At 58.4% G+C, this 22,790-nt stretch overlaps 1 protein-coding gene across 2 annotated transcripts; it reads left to right on the top strand.

Annotated features, from left to right (window-relative positions):
• Nucleotides 1-1,090: 1,090 nt before the first annotated feature.
• Nucleotides 1,091-22,576, top strand: TP53INP2 (tumor protein p53 inducible nuclear protein 2). Of its 2 annotated transcripts, none has more exons than XM_082065822.1 (4): nt 1,091-1,220; nt 10,074-10,412; nt 13,823-14,132; nt 15,545-22,576. In XM_082065822.1, the coding sequence occupies exons 2-4, from the start codon at nt 10,289-10,291 to the stop codon at nt 15,795-15,797; spliced, it is 687 nt and encodes a 228-aa protein (XP_081921948.1). In that variant the 5' UTR covers nt 1,091-1,220; nt 10,074-10,288; the 3' UTR covers nt 15,798-22,576. The 2 variants fall into 2 exon arrangements, with proteins under 2 accessions (XP_081921948.1, XP_081921949.1); XM_082065823.1 differs by having other exon boundaries at nt 14,003-14,132.
• The last annotated feature ends 214 nt before the right edge of the window (nt 22,577-22,790 follow it).

Below are 22,790 nucleotides of genomic sequence, written 5' to 3' on the forward strand. Positions count from 1 at the left end.
GCAAGATCCTTCAATTACAGAAGACTAAATGTTATTTAATTTGTGACTGTAGGTTGAATAAGACTCAATTAAATTTTGCCCCTTGTGAATTTGTGATGGGGAATTCTCACCTGTGGTGCCAAATGAGTCCTAACTGTACCATGCATGACACAGACACACAAACTGCTCTACTAATGACAGTTTTAATAAGTGTTCTATCTTTATAGGGACAATTTCCTGCCGTGTGACAAGCTTGGCACGATGTCAAACCAAACTTTGGTCCCATGGTCAGCCCATGCTGAGGACGAAGGTGAACCCGGTGCTGTTGAGCATCCTGGGGGCTGTAGCGCCCATGGGCTGTTCCCGGTACCAGCCCGCAGGTACCAGCCCCCCCTCCCGCACCCGCTGGTTTGGAAGGTGGGTGTCCGGGCGCCACGGCCGGGACTTTCAGCTGCGCACTCACCTCCAGCCTCCTCATCTGTGTCCCATTACGGTTTCTCTTTGAATGAGGCCTGGGCAGCGCTACAGGGAGGAGGCAGCGGGTGTCCGGCCGGGCCGCGGCCGCTCCCCCGGCAGCCTCAGCCCCTGCCCGTCCCCACCCGCGGCCCGGCCGGTCCCGGTCCCTCCAGCCGGCGGGACCAGCGCATCTTCTCGCCCGCTCCCTCCCCGTCCCCCGCGCCCGACCGCAGCTTTGTTCCTCCAGCTCTTCTTTTATTTTTCATGCATTTCCTCCCCATTCCCGCTGCCCTCCCTTCGCTGCAGCCCCTCCCTTCCCCGCGGGGCTTCTGCCGCGTCCTCAGGGCAAGGAAGGGGCCCGGGCTGACCCGGCTTCGGGCGACCGTGTCCCCTCGGGACCGGCCCCACACGGAGCGGGACGCCCTGCGCGGAGCCGCTCCCGTGCCCGGTGCCACCGCCCGGCTCGGGGCTGAGCGGGGCCGAACCCCCCGGGCTGAGCCCCCCGGACTGAGCCCTCCCGGACCCGGACCCCCCCACGCGGGACCCCGCGCTCACGTGGGCGGTGCCCTCCCCCCTGGTCCCCGCCTTCCCGGCGCCGCCTCCTATTGGCCGCTGTGGCCGCCGGCGGGCGGGCCGCTTTGTGACGTCACGATCAGCTGTCGGAAGGTCCCGATTTGTGCGGGGGAGCGGCGGGCGCTCGGCAGAACCGCGCGATCGGCCCCGCCACCGGCACTACCTCAGCGCTCCCGCCGCTCCTCCGCCGCTCCCTGCGCGCCGCGGGCAAGGTCAGTGTGGGCAGTGACCCGGGGGCTGTGCGCTGCGGGGCGGCCGGGGCGGCGGGATGGCCGGGGCTGCGCGGGCTCCGGTGCCCCCTGCGGGGCGGGGGGGGGTCGGCGAGGGGGGTCGGCGGAGGGGGGGGCAGAGGGGCCCCCCCGCGCCTGTTGTTTGTTTCTTCACCAGCGGATTAAGATTCGAGGTTGGTCTCCGCTCCTATTGGCTCCGCGGTAGTGACGTATGCCTCATTTGCATATGACATTGAGACGTCATACGGCTGTTCCCCCCCGCCCCGCGTTCCGGGCGCGTTGTCCCGCGGTGACCCGGCGGAGCGCGGCCCCCCCGCCTGCCCGGGGCTTCCGCTGCTGCGGGGGGTCGCGGCAGCGGTGCCGCCTGGGCGTCCCCGCCCCCCCCGGCCTTGTGTCCCCGTCCCCTTTCCCCCGGTGTCCCCATCTCCCCACCCCGTGTCCCGGTCCCCCCGCGGTGTCCCCGTCCCCCCCGTGTCCCGGTCCCCCCGCGGTGTCCCCGTCCCGCCTGTGTCCCGCAGCTCTGCGGCCGGCAGCGCCCGCCGGTCTCTGCTGCGTTTTTCCCCGGGCATATCGCAAACGTGGACGTGTCTCTCAGTTTTCATGAGAGGCTGTTTTGGGTGAAAAACGGGGCTTTTTGGAAAGAGAATATAAATATATAATATAGAAATATATGTAATATTGAAACAGCTACATCTGTACTTTCTATTCAACTACCTGCTTTCCAGCAAATACTTGGTGCTTTTGAATGCCTCCGTCTTTAGATATTGATTTATTTTGTAAATCCAAGTGATTTTAATGAGATTTGGGTGTGTGCTTACATATTTTTATGAACTGTGGTGCCTGGGAAGGAGCCGTAGCGGGTGAAGGACGCTGGCAGCACCACCGTGCCCTGGTTATGTCAGGTGTCATGTGTAGTGGCTGCTTGTCTAATTACTGCCCTAAAATGCACCTACTTCGGGACAGCTCAAAAATATCATTAAGTGCTAAAAGGTCAACAAGGGGCCTCAGCAGCTTGGCTGAACCTGGGCACTAAACCTGCTCCCATCTGAGGGGCTGAGCCGCTGGAAAACTTGGACTCTGTGGAGAGTGACTGTAGAAACATGTTCAAAGGGGCATTTGTAATTTTTTAATACTATATCTATACATTTATATCTCTTGTATGCAGGAGAGCTACAGCCCTGCTGAGGGAGCCTGAGCAAGGGCACCAGCCAGGGCTGAGCTGGGCGGGTGCCGAGCGCTGTCGATCACTTGGCCGAGGCTTTGCTGGGGTAGGAAACCATCCCAGAAACAGGTGCTGGGCTCTGGTACAGGGCTGCACTGTACCTTCTCTCCCACTGGGCTTAGTCGAAAAAGTGCCAGGAACGTTTTCTTTTTCTTTAAAATAAATCTTTCCCCTCTTTTTGTATGTTATAGTTTTTATATTGTATAGTTTTTATAGTTTTCTACTGTAGCTCATTGTCACCATCAGGAACCCGTTGTGTTAAATTGGTGCTTATCTGGCTGAACTGAAAAGGAAAAACATAAAGGAAGCGTTTCCCCTTGAGAATAAACCGATATCGCCGGCTCATAGCAGGACTGGAAAAACTTGAGATGTGAACTCTTATCTAAGAGCTGTTTAGTGCTAATTGCACAGCGGGCCCTGCACAGGCAGGTGCGGCCCTGGGCAGGTGCGGGACGGAGCTGGGGGGCTCGGGGCTCCTGCGCTGTCAAAGGCCAACTGGTCGGTTCTAGTATTCAGCCTCCTGCGGTTTACGGAGGGTGTGGTGTTGGGGCTGCTCCCAGGGACGCTTCACCTAGTGCCCCCCAGAGAGGAATCTGCTGAAATTTCATAGGATGGCTCACAGCAAATCTAAAAGCGTCTTGCTTGCTCAGACCCCGCCAGCCACCGACAGATTTTCCAGGGCTGTGTACGGTGCCATCAAATAGCAGCAGGTCGGGTTTGTCCTTGGGACAAGGACCTTCCCTGCAGCAGTTCACGCAAGGGAGACGGTGCTGGTGAGGAGAACAGCTCCAGGAAAACACCCCCTTGCTGCGAGCCCAAGACCCCCTCCTTCAGGTGGGATCTGGAGGAGCACATGGGGACATTGTCCATGCTGAGCTCCTGGGCTGGCTGAGAAAGCACGTCCAGGTGCTGGCTTCAGCTGCCGTTAACAAGAATCTCTTTAAGAGTGTTTTGGAGAATTTTTCTAACTACTCTCTGCCTTCACCCCCCACCCCTTCCCTGCTCTGCAGTGGAAGAGGCTCTGGCTGTGGATCAGCCTCTGGTTTGCTGGAGTCTGTGCCGGCAGCAGCCTCAGGGTCCAGCTCTGCCAGTGCTCCCCAGGGGAACCCCATAACGAGGCAGCTGGTGAAGTGGAGGGAGCAGCAGGAGCAGTTGCCAAGTGACCAAATGCATTAATCCAGCCCTGCCAAACCGTCCTGGCCCCTGCCAGCTCTGGTCCCGTCCTCGATGGGGAGGGACAGAGGACAGCGCAGGGATGCGCCTCATTTGTTGTGATGTGCAGCCCCCTGCCCAGCTGCCAGACCCCCTTCTCCTTCACTTTGTGTTTCCATGCCAGGTTTAGGATTTGGGTACATACAGCGAGGTGAGAGCAGCCTGTGAAACACTTGTCTAATTTAGGTAAAATGAGTTGAAAATAACATTTCCCAAGTGGGTTGGAGGAAGGCACCTGATTTATACCTCCAACGCCTGCTGCGATGACTGCGTGGGGTATTATTAGCTGTGCCGAGGAAGGACCGCTTCTGCCGCTCGTCAGCAGCATCGCTCCTGCCGCCGAGTATTTATGGAAAGTTTCGAGGAGCCTGTTGCCACTTCCAAGCGGAGCTGCTTGTTCTTGCAGCCTGTGACTTTGGGAGCTGCCGGTCCTGCGAAGCTGCGGCTCCCGCCCTGGCGAGCTCCTGGCGCACCCCAGGGCTTTGCTGCCCATCCTGTTGCCTATTCTTGGCTTCCGGGGTTATTTGCAGTGACAGTGACTCAGAAAACTAATTATTGTGTCAAGGTTTCTAAAGGAGGAAAAAAACAACTCTATGCATTATGGCTTCCTTACTCCTACTTTAACTTTTAATATTTAATACCCTCGGGCTAGTTTTAAAAGGCTTTCTGGAAGGACTCTGATAAACTTCAGTGGTTAGGAAATTCATCTGTCCCCAGGTGAGTGTCACCCGTGGGCTGTCCCCTTGTGCTGGCAGTGGCCTGGGGTTGACACGCTGAGCGAGGGGGTGTGTGGAAGCCTGGGAAGGGTGGCAGCTGTCCTGCAGTGGTGACACTGGCTCTGGCAGGGGACAGTCACAGCAGTGTGGGTGGGTGGGTGGCTGTGGGGGCGGCTCAGCCCCAAGGATGCGGCACACGGGCAGTTCCACTGTGCCCCAGCGCTGGCCATGCCAGGGACAGGTGGCCTCAAAGAAGGTACCAGAGCTCTGAGCAGCCCTGGCCACTGGAGGGACACAGAAGCCACCTCCTGGTCCAAACTGCTTCTGCGGGCACCGTCTCTGGCTGGTGACAGGGCACTGCTTGGGCAGCAGTGAATTAAATCCCCTTGCAGGGACAACTCCAGGTCCCTCCTGCACTGCAGTTCCCCTGAGGTTGCCAGCTCTGGTTCCCCTGGTGTAAATGGGGCAAATGTTTGCTTCAGGGAAAGTGCCGGCTTTCCAAAAACCTGGAGAAACTTTGGAGCTTGATCTGCTGATGGCTGTGGGCTGTCCCAGACTGTAAAGGGGCTTGGTGGCAACTGCAGGGACTGAGGTGGCATGTGGCCATCTGGGGGTGGTTGGTAGCAGCCGGCCAAGGAGCCTCTTGCTATGTGAAGGGCCAAGAGAGTCACCCCCAACTCTCTGTGGTGGTGACACTGAGGAGCTGATGTTCCTGGTGGCTTGTGGGGAGGATCTGGAGTGACTCAAGGATGATGCACTGATCACATTGGCCAGGAGCTGCTGCCTTCTGGGGCGGATGGGAGATTGTAGGCTCACAGAACAGCTTGGGTTGGAAGGGGCCTTCAAAGCCCATCTAATCCAACCCTTATGGGCAGGGACATCTTCATCCAGATCAGGTTGCTCAAAGCCCCATCCCACCTGGCTTTAAACACTTTCAGTGGTGGGACATCCACAGCTCCTCTGGGTAACTTGGGCCACTGTCTCAGCACCTTCATCATAAAATATTTCTTCCTTATGTCCAGCCTAACCCTACCCTCTTTCAGTTTAAAACCATTGCCCCTGATCTAGTCACCACAGGCCTTGGTAAAAAGTCTCTCTCTGTCTCTTTTATAAGTCCCTTTAAGCACTGACAGGCCGCACTAAGGTCTCCCCGGAGCTTCTCTTCTCCAGCTGAACAGCCCAGCTCTCCCAGCCTGTCCCCAGCAGAGCTGTTCCAGCCTCGGATCATTCCTGTGGCTCCTCTGGCCCCTCTGCAGCAGGTCCATGTGTGTCCTGTGCTGAGGACCCAGAGCTGGACCAGCACTGTGGGGGTTCCCATGGGCCCACCCCTCCAGCCTGACAAGGTCTCTTGCTGGATCCCGTCCCCCTGGCACGTCAACTGCACCACTCACTGGGTGTCATCTGCAAACGTGCTGAGGGTGCATCTCGGTGATAAAGAGCCTGATCCTGCTTCTTTAACACAGTGGTGCTGAGGATTTCAGAGCAGGGAGGATAAAGCAAGGATGAGGCTCATTTTGGTTCTTGCTTGCCAAGATCCAGCTCTGGCTCTCAGGAAGCCTTTGCTCTCCCCACAAAGCCCGTCTGGTCGCGCTGTCTGTCCCTCTGCCCAGCTCCTGCTCTGCTCAGGACAGGCAGCCAGGGCAGCCCTTCCTGAGGATCACAGCACGGTGCAGCACCTGTGTTTGTCACCACCATCCACACTGCCACCAGCCCACGGTTGCTCTTGCCGATTTTACCAGTTAACCAACCTGCCCAGGTTCTTGTTTGGGATTGTGGTGCCTCCAGGCAGTGGGAGCTCGTGGAGCAAGGCAGGTTTGCTTCACCCACGGCGCTGCTCCTGCGAGCTCTGCCCTCCCCGCGCAGCCCACCCGTGCACCACAGACCCCAGCGCTGGCTCAGGCCACCCCGTGCTCCCTGCACAAACAGGGGGACAGCTGGTGCCTTATCTAAATCCTTTGGGGAATGAGCCTTTAAAGTGATCCGTCTCATCTTTTGCTCTTGGGGGAGCTTTTAACTCCTTCCTGCTGCTCCTGCAGCTGTGGCACTGCCTGCCAGCCCCTTGCCCCAGCCATCCCACCGTGCGGGGGGTTTGCTCTGGAGCAGGACGGCCCCTGGCAGCCTATTAGCACAGGGCTGGCTGTGTGTGGTGGGACTGTGGCTATCCCAGGGCCTTTAATTAGAGACATAAGGAAAATGAAGTTTGAGAGAGAAGGCAACTGAAAATAATAACTGCTGCGTCTTGTGTCTTCAGGAAAGGAAAATTATCTTCAGGTTAGGGTGGGCCCCTGTGGTGTCCAGACACTTCAGCTCCTGGCTTCCCCATCAGTGCACTGGTGGAGAGTGAGACTGGCATTGCTCCTGTCCAGCAAAAGCTGCTGTCAGGCTTCAACAAAATAAAAATGAGAGGTTTTGTGCTCACTGTTTTGACTGTGTAATTTATCATTTGGCTTTAAACACACTTGAGGATGAACTCCTTGCTGGGGGCTCTCCAAGCCAAACCCGCAGATCCGAGGGGAGCGCACCGGGGCATCGGGCAAGGAGCTTTGGCAGGGCCGTGTGTGCCGAGCCAGCGCGGGCCAGCGGTGAGCTCGCTCTGGGCCACCTGTGCTGAGACAACAGGGAACATCTCTGCCTGGCTCAGACCTTGGCCTGTGGTGGCTGCTTGGGTGCTCTTCTGGGTGACCTTCCCTTTGTGGCCGGGCTGGGGCCACTGGACCCCTGTCCCGTGTGCCAGCTCCTGTCCCCAGCTCTCTGCTTTTGTGTGACATGCATGTCGGGGGGGAAGACTGAAATTTGCACATAGGCCACTGGCCAAGGCAGACCAAGAGCATTTCCAGTGTCCTCTCCAGCCCGGCAGGCTCAGGGTGCAGCACAGGGGATGCTGCTGTCCCCAGCCCCCTCCAGCCCTGCTGCGTCACCCCGAGAAGCCGCACAGTGACGCTGGTGTCAGCCTTGGCCCAGCACTTCTGCTGGCCCGGAATGCTGCAGGCAGGGCTGCCCCAGCTCAGAGAGCGCGTGAGCCCGCTGCTGGCCGTGCTCCAGGCCAGGGCCGTGGTGGCCTCGGGGGACCGGAGCCCCCCTGGGCTGCTGGGTGCTCCTGCCCCTCTCCCTGCATGGGGACCTGGGGAGGACCAAACAGCGGGAAGACCTGAGGCATCACTAGCAGGTACCTGGGAGCAGTGGGGTTTCTGCCACAATTAGATATTTAATAAATAATAATATTAATGTAATATTAAAAGATATTTAATAAATAGGCAAGTGCTCCAGGCAGCTGCCAAATTTCAGGTTGTGGGCAGGGAGAACAGGCATGTAATGAAGCTGGGTCTGCGCACCGCAGCCTCCAGGGCTGCCCTGGCTGCCCCTCGCCAGCCTGGCCCAGGGAGGGCGGGTGCACACGTGGGTCCTGTGGGTGGGAAATCTCCACTGTGCAAAGCACAGAGCACATGAGAGAGCCCAATGGGCTGGTTTCCATTCATCGCCCAGCTGGATATCAGCCCCTCTTCATGCTATTTCCTAACTTATATTATTACACTTTAATGCTCCAGGAAAGGGAGGTGTCTGGCTAACTTAATTGTGAGCGCACTGGAGGATAACGGAAATGCCGTGGCTTTGCTGCGGTCGTGGCGTTGATGGGGGGCTGGGAGGTAAGGGCTGTGTTGGCTGAACCTGCAGCTCTCGCTGCGCTCAGAGGACACAACTCTGTTGTGTCTCAGTGCCCCAAAACCCTCCACTCGGTGCTTCCAGGGGAAGCCAGAACCCTCTTCGGACATGGAGTGGGGCATCCTCACCAAGCTCCGATTCACCATGGTGAGAGGCTCCATGAGACTCAGCCTAGTCCCTTTTGAACATGCTGTCCCAGCCGTGCCCCGGCTGGCTTGTCTGCAGCTGGGTGGATCTGGGTGCGGGTGGAAGGGCTGAAGCACGTTGGGGCGGCTGCCATCCCAGCGGGAGCGGCACTGGGGGGACGGACCCCTGGGCACTGGGGTCTGGAGCCGGGTACGGCTGCAGCCGCCTGGTCTGTCCTGCACCTCTGGGGCAACTGGAGTCCCCTGGAGCTGGAGACCTGCTCAAGGGGACAGGTGGTGTCACGCTGCTGCCCCGGCCATGCCAGCGAGGGGGAGCCGGGTGTCGTGGGGCTGCTTCGTGCTCTGGCACTCCCTTCTGCATCCCGGGGCAGAGCTGCAAGACGAGCCCCTGAAGCCCAGGGGATCCCACCTGTGGGGAAAGGCCCCCCTTGATTTTTCATTTTTTGCTTTGTGGAGCAGATATTGTACCTCCTGAGGCACCCAGGAGAAGGCAAAAGGCACAACAGTCCCACAGTGGGTAAACACCACTGTGCCCGAGCCCCAGATCCAAAGCAAGCGCTGGGCAGCCGTCCCAGCAGCGCTGAGCCTGGAGAGGCCACTTCAACAGGGCGGTGGTCTGAGCTGGAACTTGAGCCGTTGGAGAACTGGCACATGTATGGACCAGAGCTCAGACACATCAGCCTCCCTCCACCCTTCCCAGTCTGTGTTGCCCACAACAGATGGGGTTTCACCAGCGTCCAGAACCCCTTGCAGGCTCTATGTCACCTTGGCCAGAGCCATGGATGGGGGCTTTGCCCTCTAAATGCACTCACAGCAATGTGCCAAGCAAGGCATAACACGGCTGTCCTCTAGCTCCGCATCTAGCTCCGGGTGGTATTTTAACGCCCTTTGATGTCTCTGGACCAAAACGCCTTTTCCCTGCACAAATGTCACTCTGCACCTTGTGGCTGCCATCTGTTTGTGCTTCTCCGAGAGCTTTGCAGTCGTTAATAAAATTAGTGAGTCCCAACATCTCCCTGAGCTGTAGGGAATGTTTCCCCAGGAGTAAACCGGTGATGAGCGTAGATGGAGCAGAGTCTCGCCCGGGGCTGGGATGGCGCCGTCCCCGCGCTGCCCCACTGCAGGGCAGTGACCCGCTGCTCCTGCGCTGCTGCCTGTGCGCTCGGGGCCGAGACACCACCCGTAGCCAAGTGCTTTGGTTGGTGGCTCCTTGTAAGGTCCTTATAAAGGAGCAGTGATGACACATGTGACAGTGTCATCTTTTGGGGGCTGGTGGGTGACAGCTGCATCGGGAGAGCATCCCTGCAGATACACACACAGCGCGGCAGTGACGACTTTCAGAACTAAACCAACCTCAAGCAGGTATCGGCACAGGTGCGGCTGGAGCAAAACGCCAGTCAGAATTTCTTGGGACGCAGTTTGAGGAGGGGAGGGCGGCCACATTGGTGTGGCTGTGGGTTTTGGGGACAGCTCGTGCCATTGGTTCTCAAAGAGGACAGCAACATCTTACTATTTGCCCTCCTCTTCCAGCAAAGTTTCTGCCACCAGCCGTGCTCGGTGCCTGTTCCGTGCCAGGGGAGGCAGGTCCCAGCCTGGCTTTGGGGCCGTGTTTGGCTCTGCCCTGCCAGCTCCGCGGATGGGTCCCCGGGACACCCCACCGCTGGGGAAGGGGACAGGGTGCTGGCACCCAGCCCTTGGCTGCTGCTCTCAGTGTGCACACTGCCCGTGAGAGGGTAGAGCTGGGACAATCCATGGCACAAAACAGTGCTGGAGCCACCTTTCCACTCTCCCCTCCGGCCTGTTGGAGCCCTTGGGATGCAGGAGGGCCACGCTGCCTACCAGTCCAAATGGAATATTCCTTTTTCTTTCCCTTTTACAGGCCTTTGCACTGAAGCCAAGTGAAGAACCTCAGAATTGCACTACGCGCTGTTTAACTCAGCTACGATTTTGCTAGCAGCAAAGAATCTCTGCCAGCACTGAGACCTCGAGTGCTGTTTTTTGCCCTCCCTGCCTGTCGCTCCCATCTCTGTGCCTGGAAGCCGGTGCTCAGCAGTAGCTCTAACTCACCGTCTATCCCCTGGACTGCTTCCCACCATGTTTCAGCGCCTCACCAGCCTCTTCTTCAGTGACAGTAACACGCCGGAGGGCCTGGAGGAGCCCAAACCCTTGGTTGAGGAGGAGGAGGAGGAGGATGGCTGGCTCATAATTGATCTTGCAGGTGAGAAAAGGAGGGGAGATTGCTTTCCTACAGCCTCTGCTGTATCTTGTCTCTTTGGAGCTGGGCAAACCCCTTGAGATGACAGCAGATGAGCTTCCACCATGTGTGGTCAGCTCTGCCCTTCATCCCTCCTCCCCTGGTTCCCCTGCCCTGCCCATGATGCCCAGCGCTGTGGTCACCACAGCAGTCCCGACCTGCTCCTCCTCTTTCCCTTTCCTCTTCCCACGGTGGTTCCCGATGTTCTGCCAGCATGGGAGCAGCAGCAGGAGCGGTGTCCCCAGCCGGGGCTGCATGGGAGCCCCCAGGTGCCTCTGGCACAGCACCAGCCTGGGGAGCTCAGCCAGGGTTTGGGGTGATGCTGGTGCTGGGGCTTGGTGGGGGATACGGTCCGTGTGGGCTGTCTGCCTGCGAGCCGCGGCAGTGCCGTGGGCTCGGCCGAGCCGTGCCGCGGGTAGCGCTTTCCCAGGGGAGCTGGGCTTGGCCGCTCCTCGTGATGCCCCTACAGAAAGCAAACGGGGAGCCTGTTCCCCCGGGGAAACCTGGTCCTGGGCGCTGGTGGGGGGCTGGGGTGCTCCCCACACGAGGGCCCACAGCGGCAGTGCCTGCTTGTCCCAGCTGGGGACATGCCGCCAGCAATCTGGACACGTTTGGGTCATTTGAGTCCATCGGGGGCAATCAATTCCAAAGGGCTTATCTTCCCCAGTCATTCCCGGTGCTCACAGTGCTCATGCCAGCAGCACACAGACAAGGGATGTTTGGTGCAAGGTCCCTGTACCTAGAGATCCCTCCAGGGTTCCCATTCCCAGGGACAGCGACAACCATCCAGAGCCCTGTTTGACACCAGCCAGGGGGGTCAAATTCCTTGTGTGCCGAGAGCTTCTCCAGCTCCATTAAGACCTTGGCGTTGCTATTGTAGGGTCGATGACTCAACCAATTGCAATGATAATTTTATGACCTTTTGCTTGCAAATCAAGCAGTGAACTTTTAGACAAACAAGCCTGCCTGCGCAGGAGCTGCTCGGTGGCCATGCTCTGCTTTTGCAGCCTCCGGTTAGTTGTGGCGCCGCAACCCAGGGGATCACAAAGGCATCCTGCAGGTTTAGCAGGAGGGTTTTGTCCTCCCTCTTGCAGGTATTTGTTGTTTGAGCAGGTGCTCCCTGCCTGTCCTCCATGCACTGAGCAGAGAGCAGAGCTTGTTTTCATGATGTGAATTGTTCATTAGGGTTTTTGCCCCATGCGGTGAGCTGGAGAGGGGACCAGAACGTGGATGGGGAACAGGGACAGCCCCGAGCCGGGTGGGAGCACTAAGGGAACCTGCTGGAGGTGGGTGGGTGGTGTGGGTACAGGCGGCCATGGAGGATTCCCTGTCCCCTGGGCTCGCTGGTGCCTGTCCCAGAGGGGTCACAGCAGTGACATGGGAGGGTGCTGGTTGCAGGGAGGTCCCTGGAGCAATGGGCACACAGCTGCCACGTGTCGGGGCCAGCTGGCAGCGCTGCAGCATGCCCAAAGCGTGCCAGAAGGAGCCAGGAGTTCCCCCAGACAGAGAAACGCTGGCCTGGGCCCTCATCCCCTGTATCCGAGACTGCAGCCATCTGCACAGGGACCCAGGCAGGACTTCGGTACCAAAGGCTCTATTTTTTCCAACCCTGTGGCCCAGCTCACAGTGCAGAGCTGGCTTTCAGCAGCGTGTCTGCCTGGGACCTGCCACCCCACCGCTAACCCCCACCGGCCCTGCCGCTGCCTTTCCCCATAGCATTCCCTGACCACCGAGGGACTGATTTATGTCAGCCCCATTTGTGAGGCTGGAGTTATGCAAAGCACTTTAAAAACTAAACCCAGTGGCTCCAGCCTCCATCCTTTCCCATCTCACAGCCTGGCTCCTTTCGACAGCAGGGCAGCCGAACAAGCCTCTGAATTCGTTCCCTCTCAGTCAGGTCTTTGACCCACATGTTGCAAAATGCACCCAAATTAACCAGCTCTCCCAGGAGCGTTTCAGATGCCTCTCTTGCCCACCACCCAGCCTGGCTCTGCTCAGCACCCAGGGACGGAGCAAAGAGCATCTCCCGGTGCTTAGCGACACAGCTGCAAGTCACCCTGGAATTTGGAGACTGCAAAATATTCCTTGTGATGTTAAAACCCCCCTTGGCAAAGGGTGGGACAGGTAGCCATGGATGGCTGGGGCTCAGCTGCGCTGGTGCCCTGGTCCCCACGCCGCAGCCCCGCTCTAGCGGGAGCGCTGCTGGGCCGGGAGCGCTCGGCGGGGCTCTCCAGGCTGCCAAATCATCTCCAGCCTGGCATGTCAACAACTATTAATAGCTTGATATCCACTGACCTGAAGAAAGACGCTCTCCTGTTCACAAGGCTTACTGCGGCCTGCCCTGGGCCCCGGGCTGGGGCACGGTCTGCGTGAGGAGCTGGGGACGTGCTGGGTGGCAAACACCGGCCTCATGTTTCATGTACTCTGTTTCTCCACCGCAAGTACACATTCACCTCTGATTTCCCCTGCACCCTCACCCAACCGCAGGCTCACACATGGCTGTATAGATACTGCACCACATTCTCCCGCAAGACCAGTTCCTTTGAATCCCTGTGGTGAGACCGGGAATGGGTCTGGGTACTGAGCCACTCCACTCCACTGAGCCCGACATTGGGTGCAGGCTCCCTTCCCATAACACAACCAGTAATTCTGAGCACAGGCAGCCCAGAAAAGCACCAGCCCAAGCGCTTTTGCCAGGTGGAGGTGAGGCTGGGAAGGCGAGGAAGGCTGGGGTGTTGGAGGGATGTGGGGTGCAGCTCCTGGATCAGCCACCCAAAACTCGGCCTCTAATGGACTGAAGCTGAAGGCGTGGTGAAAACCTTTGCCGAAGACTTTATTCCCCCGGTTTCTTCCAGGAAAAAAAAAGGTGTGAATTGTTTTTTTCCTGTGTGTGTGCTTGATTTCAACGTTTGCCGATTGCCGGGCGGTGTGTGCAAGCACAGGCGGGCCGGCGCTCCTCCGGAGGGGGATGACGCGGCTCAGGTGCCGTAACAACAGGCAAAAGCAGCATTTTTTGCCAGCTGAATTTCTTCCTTCATTTTTGAGAAGGAAAAACAATTGCTGTGGTTTCTCCCACTTTTTGGTTAAACTACCTGACCAGAAATATTTCCATGGCTTGCTGGCTTAGCAAAGCCAGACCCTGCAGTGCCAGCAGCCGCTCTGGTGCAGCGGGCACTGGTTGGGGTGCGGTGGGGGCACTGCTGGCGTCTCCCTCCCCGTGAGGCGGCGCCGTGCCCGGCTCTAGCGGCGGTGATGGTGGTGGGGTGTCTCTTGCACTAACGATGCCCCTTTCTCTCCCCCCTCCCTCCCCACTGTACATGGTATGTGTGTGTCCCCGCTGTGCCCCGCATGGCTCTGCACCCCCGCCACCCCAGGCAGCCGTGCCCGCCCTGGCGCAGCCCGGCGAGCAGGCGCTGGCGGCACCGGGCGCTTGGCACGATCCCGCCCAGCACCCCCCGGTCCCCCACCGCCGCCGACCGCTTCCCCGGCTCCGGCCGGTCCCTGCTTGATGGACGAGAGTTGGTTTGTCACCCCACCCCCCTGTTTTACTGCAGAGGGGCCCGGCCCCGACGGCATGGGGAGCAGCCCCATGGAGGACCTGCTCATCGAGCACCCCAGCATGTCCGTCTACGTCACCAGCACTCTCGAGGTGGAAGGGGAGGGCGCCGACGATGATGCTGCCGGGTGAGTGTGGCCTGGGGGTGCTCGCCAGGGGCTGCTGGCCCCTGTGCCCGCTGGAGAACTGGGGTGGACGGTCAGCCCTGGTGTCCTAAATCACTGTGTGCACCCAATGGAGCTTCACTCATGCTGCCCGTGGATGGAGTGGGGCTGTGCGGGACCTCATGGTCCCACGTCCCACCTCAGAGAGCACCCTGCACACCTGGCAGGTGCCCCGGCTGGCAGCCTCTATGTCCCAAAATATTCTGCTAAGGTGATCTCAAAACCATGTTGAAAGCCATGGGTGCAGGACCGTGATCTTGCCACTCGCCTGCAGTGGGGGTGGGCTGTGTCCCCCTCCCTACCCCGAGCAGTGTCATCTGTCACCCTGCCACCAGGCCAGGAGGGTTTGCCAGGCTGGGCTTAAACACGGGGTCTTGCACAGGTATGGCCCAAGCAGAGCAAACGCAGTGGGACAAGGTGGCCTTTAGACACAGTGGTTTCCCCCCAGCTCCCCCAGGCAGGAGGTGCTGCAGCCCCTGATCCCCTCCTGGCTCCGTACTGGCCCAGCACATGGGTTTCCCACAGCTGCAGGGGACCAGGACACCCCTGGCCATGGATGCAGGTGTTTCTTCCTGCCCCAAAGTCCAGCTTAGTGGGGTGAGAAAGGTTAAAGAGAAATGGCCCCACCATCCTCTCCTCCCCCAGGAGGTGTGGGCTGGAGCTCCCCATCCTCCTTCCCCGGGGCCAGAGCCTCGCTGCAGCCCCTGGGGAGCTCTGCCCCCTCCCCATGGGTGCCCTGTGGCAACAGGACATCATTGACCGTGCTCACGGGCAGCCCCAGTCCCCACCATGCCCTGGGTCCCTGCTGCCCCCAGTCCCAGCCCTCCAGCACGGCCCACGCGAGCCCCTCACCAGGGCGAGGGAGGAGGAAGCGCATCCCCCATGCCACGTGGTGATTCACCCACAGCACGAGAATTTGGGGTGAACATCCACCCAGGCTGGCGGACGACTTTTCTCCAGGGCTTCTGTCTTAGTAAAGTCTTCCTGAGGGACACAGCTTGATCTCAAGAGCTTCAGAGGAACCTCAGCACTGAAGGGTGCTGAAAGGGACCAAAGGGAGCCAGAACCGGGCCAGGGGACCAGATGGGTCACAAACAGGATGGAAATGGGTCAAGGCTTGGCTTCCCTCCACTGGGCTCAAGGGACCTGGGTACCGTGGGGACAACCACATTCCTAGTGGTGCCTGAATTTATCCTGCTGCCCTAGAGCCGCCTGTGCTGGAGCCTCCCCACCCTCAGCAGGCGGCTGGGGCAGGAGGGGACCGCGTCCATCCTGGGGACACGGTGTCACGGTGCAGGGTGGAGACCCTGGTCCCCTTCTTGCCGGGGAGGGTCAGGGCTGGGTGCCAGCGGCCACTGATGCCCCTTTCTCCGCAGGGAGGAGCCGGAGCCGCGGCTGGAGCAGCACGTCCCGCACCGCAGCGGGTCCCTGGCGGTGCAGGCTGCCATCCTGGAGAAGGTGGGGCAGGCGCGGCGGGTGCAGCGGGCCCGGCAGCGGGCAGAGAGGCCCTGGCTCAGCCAAAAGGCCCTGCAGCGGCAGAACCGGGCCCGCCAGCGCCCGCTGCGCCGGGACAGGCCACACGCCGGCACCTTCATCCACCAGCCCTGCCAGCGCCACTGCAGCTACTGACCTCGCCGGACCTGCGCCACCGCTGCCCCGGCGCCACCGCTCCCCGCCACCCCGGCGAGGGAGACTTCACCCCCCACCCCGACACCAGCCACCCCGGGGGCACCGGCCCCACACCCACCGCTGGCGCCGGCTGCAGTTTCACTCCACACCCCCACACCTGCGTGCTGGCCCCTGCTCCTCATCTTCCTCCCCCCGCCCTCGCCGCTCCCCTCGCCCCCGACGCCGCCGGGCCTGCAGCCCCCGGAGCCGCTGGCATGGGGGCTGCGCCACCCCCTCCACCCGTTTCCAAAATCCACGGCGAAGCCTGTTTGTCCTGACGAGCCCGGGACATCAGTGCCTTTCTTCATGGCGTCAGGACTCCTGGTGTGGCCAGACTGGGATGTCACAGGCAGAGACACCGAGTCAAGCGAAAAGAGCAACAAAGCAAGAAGATTTGAGATTTTTAGGAAAAAAATCTCATCAATGACACTAAATAATGCTTCCTCCCCCCAAAGCCAGCAAATATCCCCCTCCCTTCTTGATTTCTTAGTTACATTTTTACCCTGATAAGACAAAAACCCAACTGCTGGTCCCAAAAGGGCTTGTCGTGGGGAAAAGCTGGTGGAAACCCTTGTGGCACGGTCGGCCAGGCGGCTCGTGGCGCCTCGTGGTGTTTTTTTTAAAGACAACCTTAAAAGCAATCTCAGGAAACAAAGCACCGTCCCAGCACCTCGCCAGAGCCCCTGGAGGGGCTGCCCAGCCCGGGCCAGCGGCACCGTCACCATCACGTCACCGTCACCATCGCCATCACGTCACCGTCACCATCGCCATCACGTCACCGCGGCTGCTGGTCCCACCAGCTGCTGGCTGCCCCTCCTCCTGGAGCCACTCGTCTGCCCACGAGCCGCACCTATATACATGTATATATACATATGTATGTGTGCGTATATATGTGTCCATTTATTTGGAAGAGGCACCGTTGAAGCCAAGGAGCATTGGCTGCCTGGCATTAACCCCTGGGGGAGCAGAGGAAGGGACCTGTGCAGCTTTCCCGAGGTGGCAAAAGCACGTTGAAGCTGGTGGTGAAAGGATGACGAAGAGGAGGCCGGGGGAGAGGCTGAAGTAAATGCAAAGATGGAGCTGGGAGTGGCTGCGAAGGGACAGGATGGGGCAGGCCCAGCAGGGCCGGATGAGAGGGTCGCTGCAATGGGAATGCCTTCTTCCTCCACTAAAAATTGCGTCATTTCCCATGAAGGGCCAAATTCTGTTGTTGGCAACACTGATTTTTAATGCAAACCCTTCTCTTCCCCATGACAGACTCGTTCTGCCTTCCGAAGGACACGGTCCAGACTTTTCACTGCCTCTAGCACCAGCTGAGATGGCTCCAAACCCAGCAGGAATTTGCTGGTTCCCCCTCCAGCGTTTTTCCCTTCAGGGACTGGCTTTGCACCCCGTGCCCTGGGCAAGTTCTGACCATCGAGTTGTGCGCTCAGCCTGGATTCCCACCCTCCGAGACAATGATCCCACACACACCCTCCCAAAAAATGCTGATTTCACAGAAGTTTCTTCTGTTCACCACGTTACATCCCTTCACATCAGCTTGGGACCTGGGTCGGAGGAGTTGCGGTAAGCTCAACCGCAGACAGCTGATATTTATTATTTTTTAAATGAGATTAAAACCAAAATGAACCCTCTTACGAGCACCACCAGGTCCCAGCTCTGCCTGGGAGGAGCTGGCTGATGATGCTCACCTGCAGCATTTACCTTTTGCTCTGATGACACAACATTCCCAAAAATACAGAAAGAACGAAAAGCCCATTTCAAATATTTCAGCCTTTCCCTTTCAACTCCTCCAGGCCAGTTTTTGTGTTTCAGGTCCCCCTGAGACCCAGTGCCCTCATCACATCAGTGATGTGGTGCCTCCTGCCCCTCCAGCTGCAGCAGCCGGTGCCGCCGGGGCGAGCGCGGTGCCGGCTGCTGGTTGCTGTTTGGGCTGCTGTGCCGGTTGTTGTGCCGGCTGCTGTGCCGGCTGCTGTGCCGGTTGCTGTTCGGGCTGCTGTGCCGGTTGTTGTGCCGGCTGCTGTGCTGGGCCCTATTCTGCACCCACCACATTGGTTCGCTCAGCTGCTCTTTCAGCCTTCCTGCTCAGCACAGTGGCCCTGGAGCGGATTTTTCACAGCAGTGATTTATCAGCTGAGAAAGAGCGGGTTGAGGAACCCGGTGTCACCCCAGCCCTTGGCATCCCCCGCTGCTCCTTGGGCCTCACCGTGGTCACCGTCCCTCGCTGCTGAACCGACGGCCACGCTGCAGATCACCCTGATTCATCTCTGGTGTCCTCTCAGTGAAGAGACTGCCAGCTCCTTGGCTCGAGGGGAAGGTTTACATCCTTTGGCTTCCTTGGCTTCCCATTAAATGCCTTTTTTTACGCCGAAGAGATGCCCGGTACGAACTGGGAGCGTGGCGTCTGCAGGGGTGCTGGCACAGGTTCTTGTGAGGACGAGCGGGGTGAGCCTGAGCTCCCGGGGGCGCAATGGCCGTGCGACGCCTCCCCCGTCCCACTGCTCCCGTGTCGCTGGGTGACGTGCTCTGTGGCCACCAGGCAACAGCATCAGAGGAAGCGTTTTCTCGCTATCCCAAATACATGTCAAGAAGTGGACAAGCCAAGAAACGTCCTGCCGCCCAACCCGCTCTCCATTGCAAATTCTCCTCCTGCGCATCCGCAGCCATGGTCACTGATCACCGGCTCCCAGCACCGTTTCAAACGGCTGATCCTGTTGTTCCGTCCTGGGTTTCAGAAGCTAATGCAAATGGTTTTCCTTTCTCCTTTCCGTGCCAGTCTGAGACAGCCACCACGGGCATGAAGCGGAACTGTTCTTACACTATATCAAGAGTATGTTTATAAAGGATTAATAAATTATTAATAATGTTTTCATGAAGAGGTTAATCCAGAGTCCTAGCATCCCACAGGTCAACGGAGCCCACTTATCGCAGCATAGATGGGCTCCTGCGATCCCCGCCTCTGTTGTTTACACACTTGCTCCTGTATTAACATCTAATAACCACCTATTAACCCCCTGCAAAGTGACTGTGATCCACCAGTGCGACCAACCCTTCTTATGCTGCGGCGAAGGCGCGTTCAGACTGCGCTTTGCAGAAGCCCTGCAATGCTCCTCTCCTGCCAATGGTGAGCACAAGACCCGGCCTGATACCAAATCTCCCACCCAGTGTTGCCAGAGCAAGAAAACGCCTTTACACTGAGGTTACGAGTCTCCTCGAATCTTAAAACAAACGAAAGGTGCTTAAAAACTGAGAACTGTTCCTGTGTGTGCACACGTGTGCATGTGTAGATATTCCACGACACGGTGTGGGTGTTCGGTAGGCTGTTTCGGGGTGCGGGTTTTAGTTTTTTAGGGGTTTGTTGTTTTTTTGCTTGCATCTAGTATTTTTAATTTGTGAGCAGCTGTGTGAAGCTGCCGACGGGAAGGTGAAGCAAACACGGCGCTGCTGGCCGGGGGCCCTCGGGCTGCTGTCCTGCATGAGTGGCCAGGAGGAGGCTTGCTTGCTTTTCTTTACTTGCGTAAGGGGAAACTACAGCACGGACTCAGGGACAAACATACGCTGGGATCTTTAAAAATGTGGGTTTTTTCCGGGCTTCTCCGCTTGGCTGTGGGGTTTGTTCCTGTCTGTGGTGCTGCAGGACGTGTCCCGAGCCTTTGGCCGCGTGTCAGCGAGAGGCTGCGCAGGCGGCTGCGCGCTGGGAGAGCTGCAGGTCCCATGTTTGCTGCTCCGACACAGCACCCGCACAGCTCCGGCGGGCGGTTGGACTGGATGATCTTTTGGGGTCTCTTCCAATCCCTGACATTCTGTGATTCTGTGAAAAGGAGCTGCGGCCACTTGTGGTGATGCCATCCCTGAGCAGCAGCCCCTCTTTGTTTGCCCAGGTCCCAGAAATTCACTTTACTGCTGCTAGGATGTGGCTGCCCCTCCTGGGGCTGCATTGTGAACAGCCAGGTACGGATTTTACGCAATGAGCCCCCGGGGATTTGGGAAGTGGAGTGGAGCTGTGATTGTGCTGCGGCTGCTCTGGCACCCACCACATCCCAGGGGTCAGGAGCAGCCGGGACGGGGGGAGCTGTACGAGCAATAACGCGGAGAAATGCTGATGCAGGTGACAGGCAGGAAAAGTTCCATGTTGGAGAGAGCTGGGCACATCCCGGTTCAGCAGCACCAGCTTTGCCGGCTGGTGCCGCAGCCGTGCCGGCCGGGCTGGGATGGACGAGCTGGCCCTGGCCCCACAGCAGCTTCGCAGCCCCCGCTGGTGCGGCAGAGGGGACGGGCACAGACGGGGATGCGGGGACACTGGGGCCGGGCCTTTCCACCGCTCACGACCCGCGGCACGGGGCATCTTCTCTACGCAGGGCACCAGAGATGTGCATCTCAGCTGCCTCCCTTCGGCTCGGGCCAGGGCAGCTCAGCTCACACCAGCGCGGTGGGTGAGCCCCAAAGCGGGTGGCGAGGCTGCCCAGCCGTCACAGTGTCACCTCCTGTGACGAGCACCAGGTCACAGCTGAACACACGCACCCCGTCGCTCCCGCGGGCCCCTCGCCGCACGGCGCCAGGGCAGCTCGGTGCCCGCAGCACACGCAGGACGACCCGTCAGCCACAGCGAAGTCCTGTGGCCCAATTTCAGCTCTCGCCTGCGCTGCCGGGCTGGCGGGACCTGCCGGGGGAGATGGGGGAATGTCCTTGTCACCTGATGCTCTGAAACTTGCGCTCACAAATGTGCTTTCCAAACAGCTCTGCTGTAAACCTTGATCTGGAAGGAAAATGATTCTTTCCATGGGAGTCAGCGTTTCTTTTTCATCATGGATAACATGAACACAGGGCTCACCCCAAAGATCACCGCTGCGCCAATCTTCCTTCTTAGATCATTTCACATTTACATCTTACTGATAGCGTTTCCCTCTTCCATCCAGCCTCACTGCAGAGATAAAAAACATCCCACTAGATGTTTTGCCATACCGGTCAAAATGAAAAAAACCCCAAAAGATTAAAAAATACTCCAGTGAGGTTTTAGACTCGAATCACACAGCTTTGCAAGCGCTCAGTTCCAGTGCCCCGCGTAAAGTAGAAATTATTTTTCAGGTGAATTTATTGAAAAACAAGTGAGTTCCCAAAGATTAACCCATATAATAATTAGAAAACAGCCAGTAAGAAGTGGTAGGACAACTCAAAAGAAACGGTTCTCAGCCTCGCCTGTTGCTGCCTGGCAGACGGCAGCACCAGCTCCCTCCTGCCGTCCCTGAGTCCTCCCTGCGCGTCCGGGTTTAGAACAAGAGGCCGCGTGTGTCCACGGTGACTCTGTAGCCACCGGGGGTTGTCAACAGCCACCATTTCCACAGGTGGTGGATGTGCCCCCGGTTCGCTGCGCCTGCCTCGGGGTCTGCGCTCAGAAACAGCTGCTGGAGGCGGGAGGGACGCCCAGCACCCCCCGGTCCTCTGCGATCCCCCAAGTCCTTCCCAGCACAGGACTTGTCTGGTGACGTCCCTGGCACCGCTGCTCACAGCGGCCACAGCCCGGGGGTGGACACCCCACGCTACAGCCCTTCCGTCCCACGGGACTCCCACCGTCACACCAGCTGGGGACATTAAAGGGCCTTAAATGGGGCCGATCACCTCAGGGCTTGTCTTCTTCAAGACAGAGTTTTCCATCTCCACCTGCTTCTCTCAGATCTGCTCAATACGATGTCAAAGTGGTGAATAATTTCCCGGTGTCCTCAAGGGATCGGTCCTTGTCCCGCCGCCACGGCCAGAGCGCTGTCACGGGTCACACGAACGCGGCCGCAGGAGCTGGATGCGGTGGGGGGGAGTCCCTGGTGTGGCGAGAGGCGTCCCCAGGCCCACTGGACACAGAGACGCTGCCTCCTCCAACGGCTGCCCATGGAGGGACCCCAGGCAGAGCTCTCCCCACCACCCCCTGTTCCGTGTCATCATCATCATCATCAGCCATGCCTCAGCAAATGGCCTTTCCTTTGGCTTCTTAAAAGAGATCCGTGTCACTACCTAACCCCTCAACTCTTTCTTTGACAAAGATGAGCAGCTACATTGAATAACAAAGATGGCTCTAGCATGTAGTCCTCTCTTAAATTCTCTTTCATGGAGGGGTGGCACAGGGGTCTCTGAGCTGGCGCCTCCTGGGCCGGCTCAGGTGTCGCTTTCCCAGAGCAAGCCCAAAGCTCGGTTCGAGATGGCACCGCGTGCCGGAGCCTTGGCTGCGTTACCGCGAGCACCCAACCCCTCTGCCTTCCGCTCAGCGTGCGAGGAGGAGGAGGGTGCTCCTTGCAAATGGAGGGGAAACCCGCACAGTCAATTATAAGTGCAGCCTAAAAAGGGACACGGAGCCCAAAGTTCCAGCACTTGTCCACGTTCACCTCGCGCGTCCATGTCAGGGAGCAGCTCTGCCCAGACGCACCGACCCCTTATCCTCAGCTTTGTATTGACACAGTTATGCTTTGGGAAACCCAGGGATGAGGGAACAGCACAAGGCGTAACATTAAATAGTAATGTTTTCTCCTGTATCACAAATATATCTGTACAGAGCCACTGAGCACTGCAATATTTTATTTGTATGTATCAACCCCAGGTATTCTGCTTGTAAAACTCATGCACACACTTTGTCCATCTCCATTGGGGCTGACTGTACATGTGCCTTTCACCCTTTCTCATGGTTTGTCATCTTTTCTTAACACAACTGCAGAACTTGAATAAATCGGTGAACTATAGTTAAAAGTTCTATGCAAGAGACGACTGGGGAGTCAGTTTTCAGTATGTCTGTGTTTCTATGTTGTTCGAAAAGCAGACGCTGGGATTTTCAGAGAAGCCTCACAGAAACAATGCCCTAAAAAGCATTTTTAAACATTTTAGTTAAAAAGCATTTAGCATTTCAGATGCTCAATCTCCTAAGCAGCTTCGAGAAGCTCAGCCTAAACCCCAGTTCCCCACCAGTTTGTGTGT

Source organism: Streptopelia decaocto, assembly GCF_964273445.1.
Source record: "Streptopelia decaocto genome assembly, chromosome: 14".
In the NCBI taxonomy this organism is placed as follows: domain Eukaryota; kingdom Metazoa; phylum Chordata; class Aves; order Columbiformes; family Columbidae; genus Streptopelia; species Streptopelia decaocto.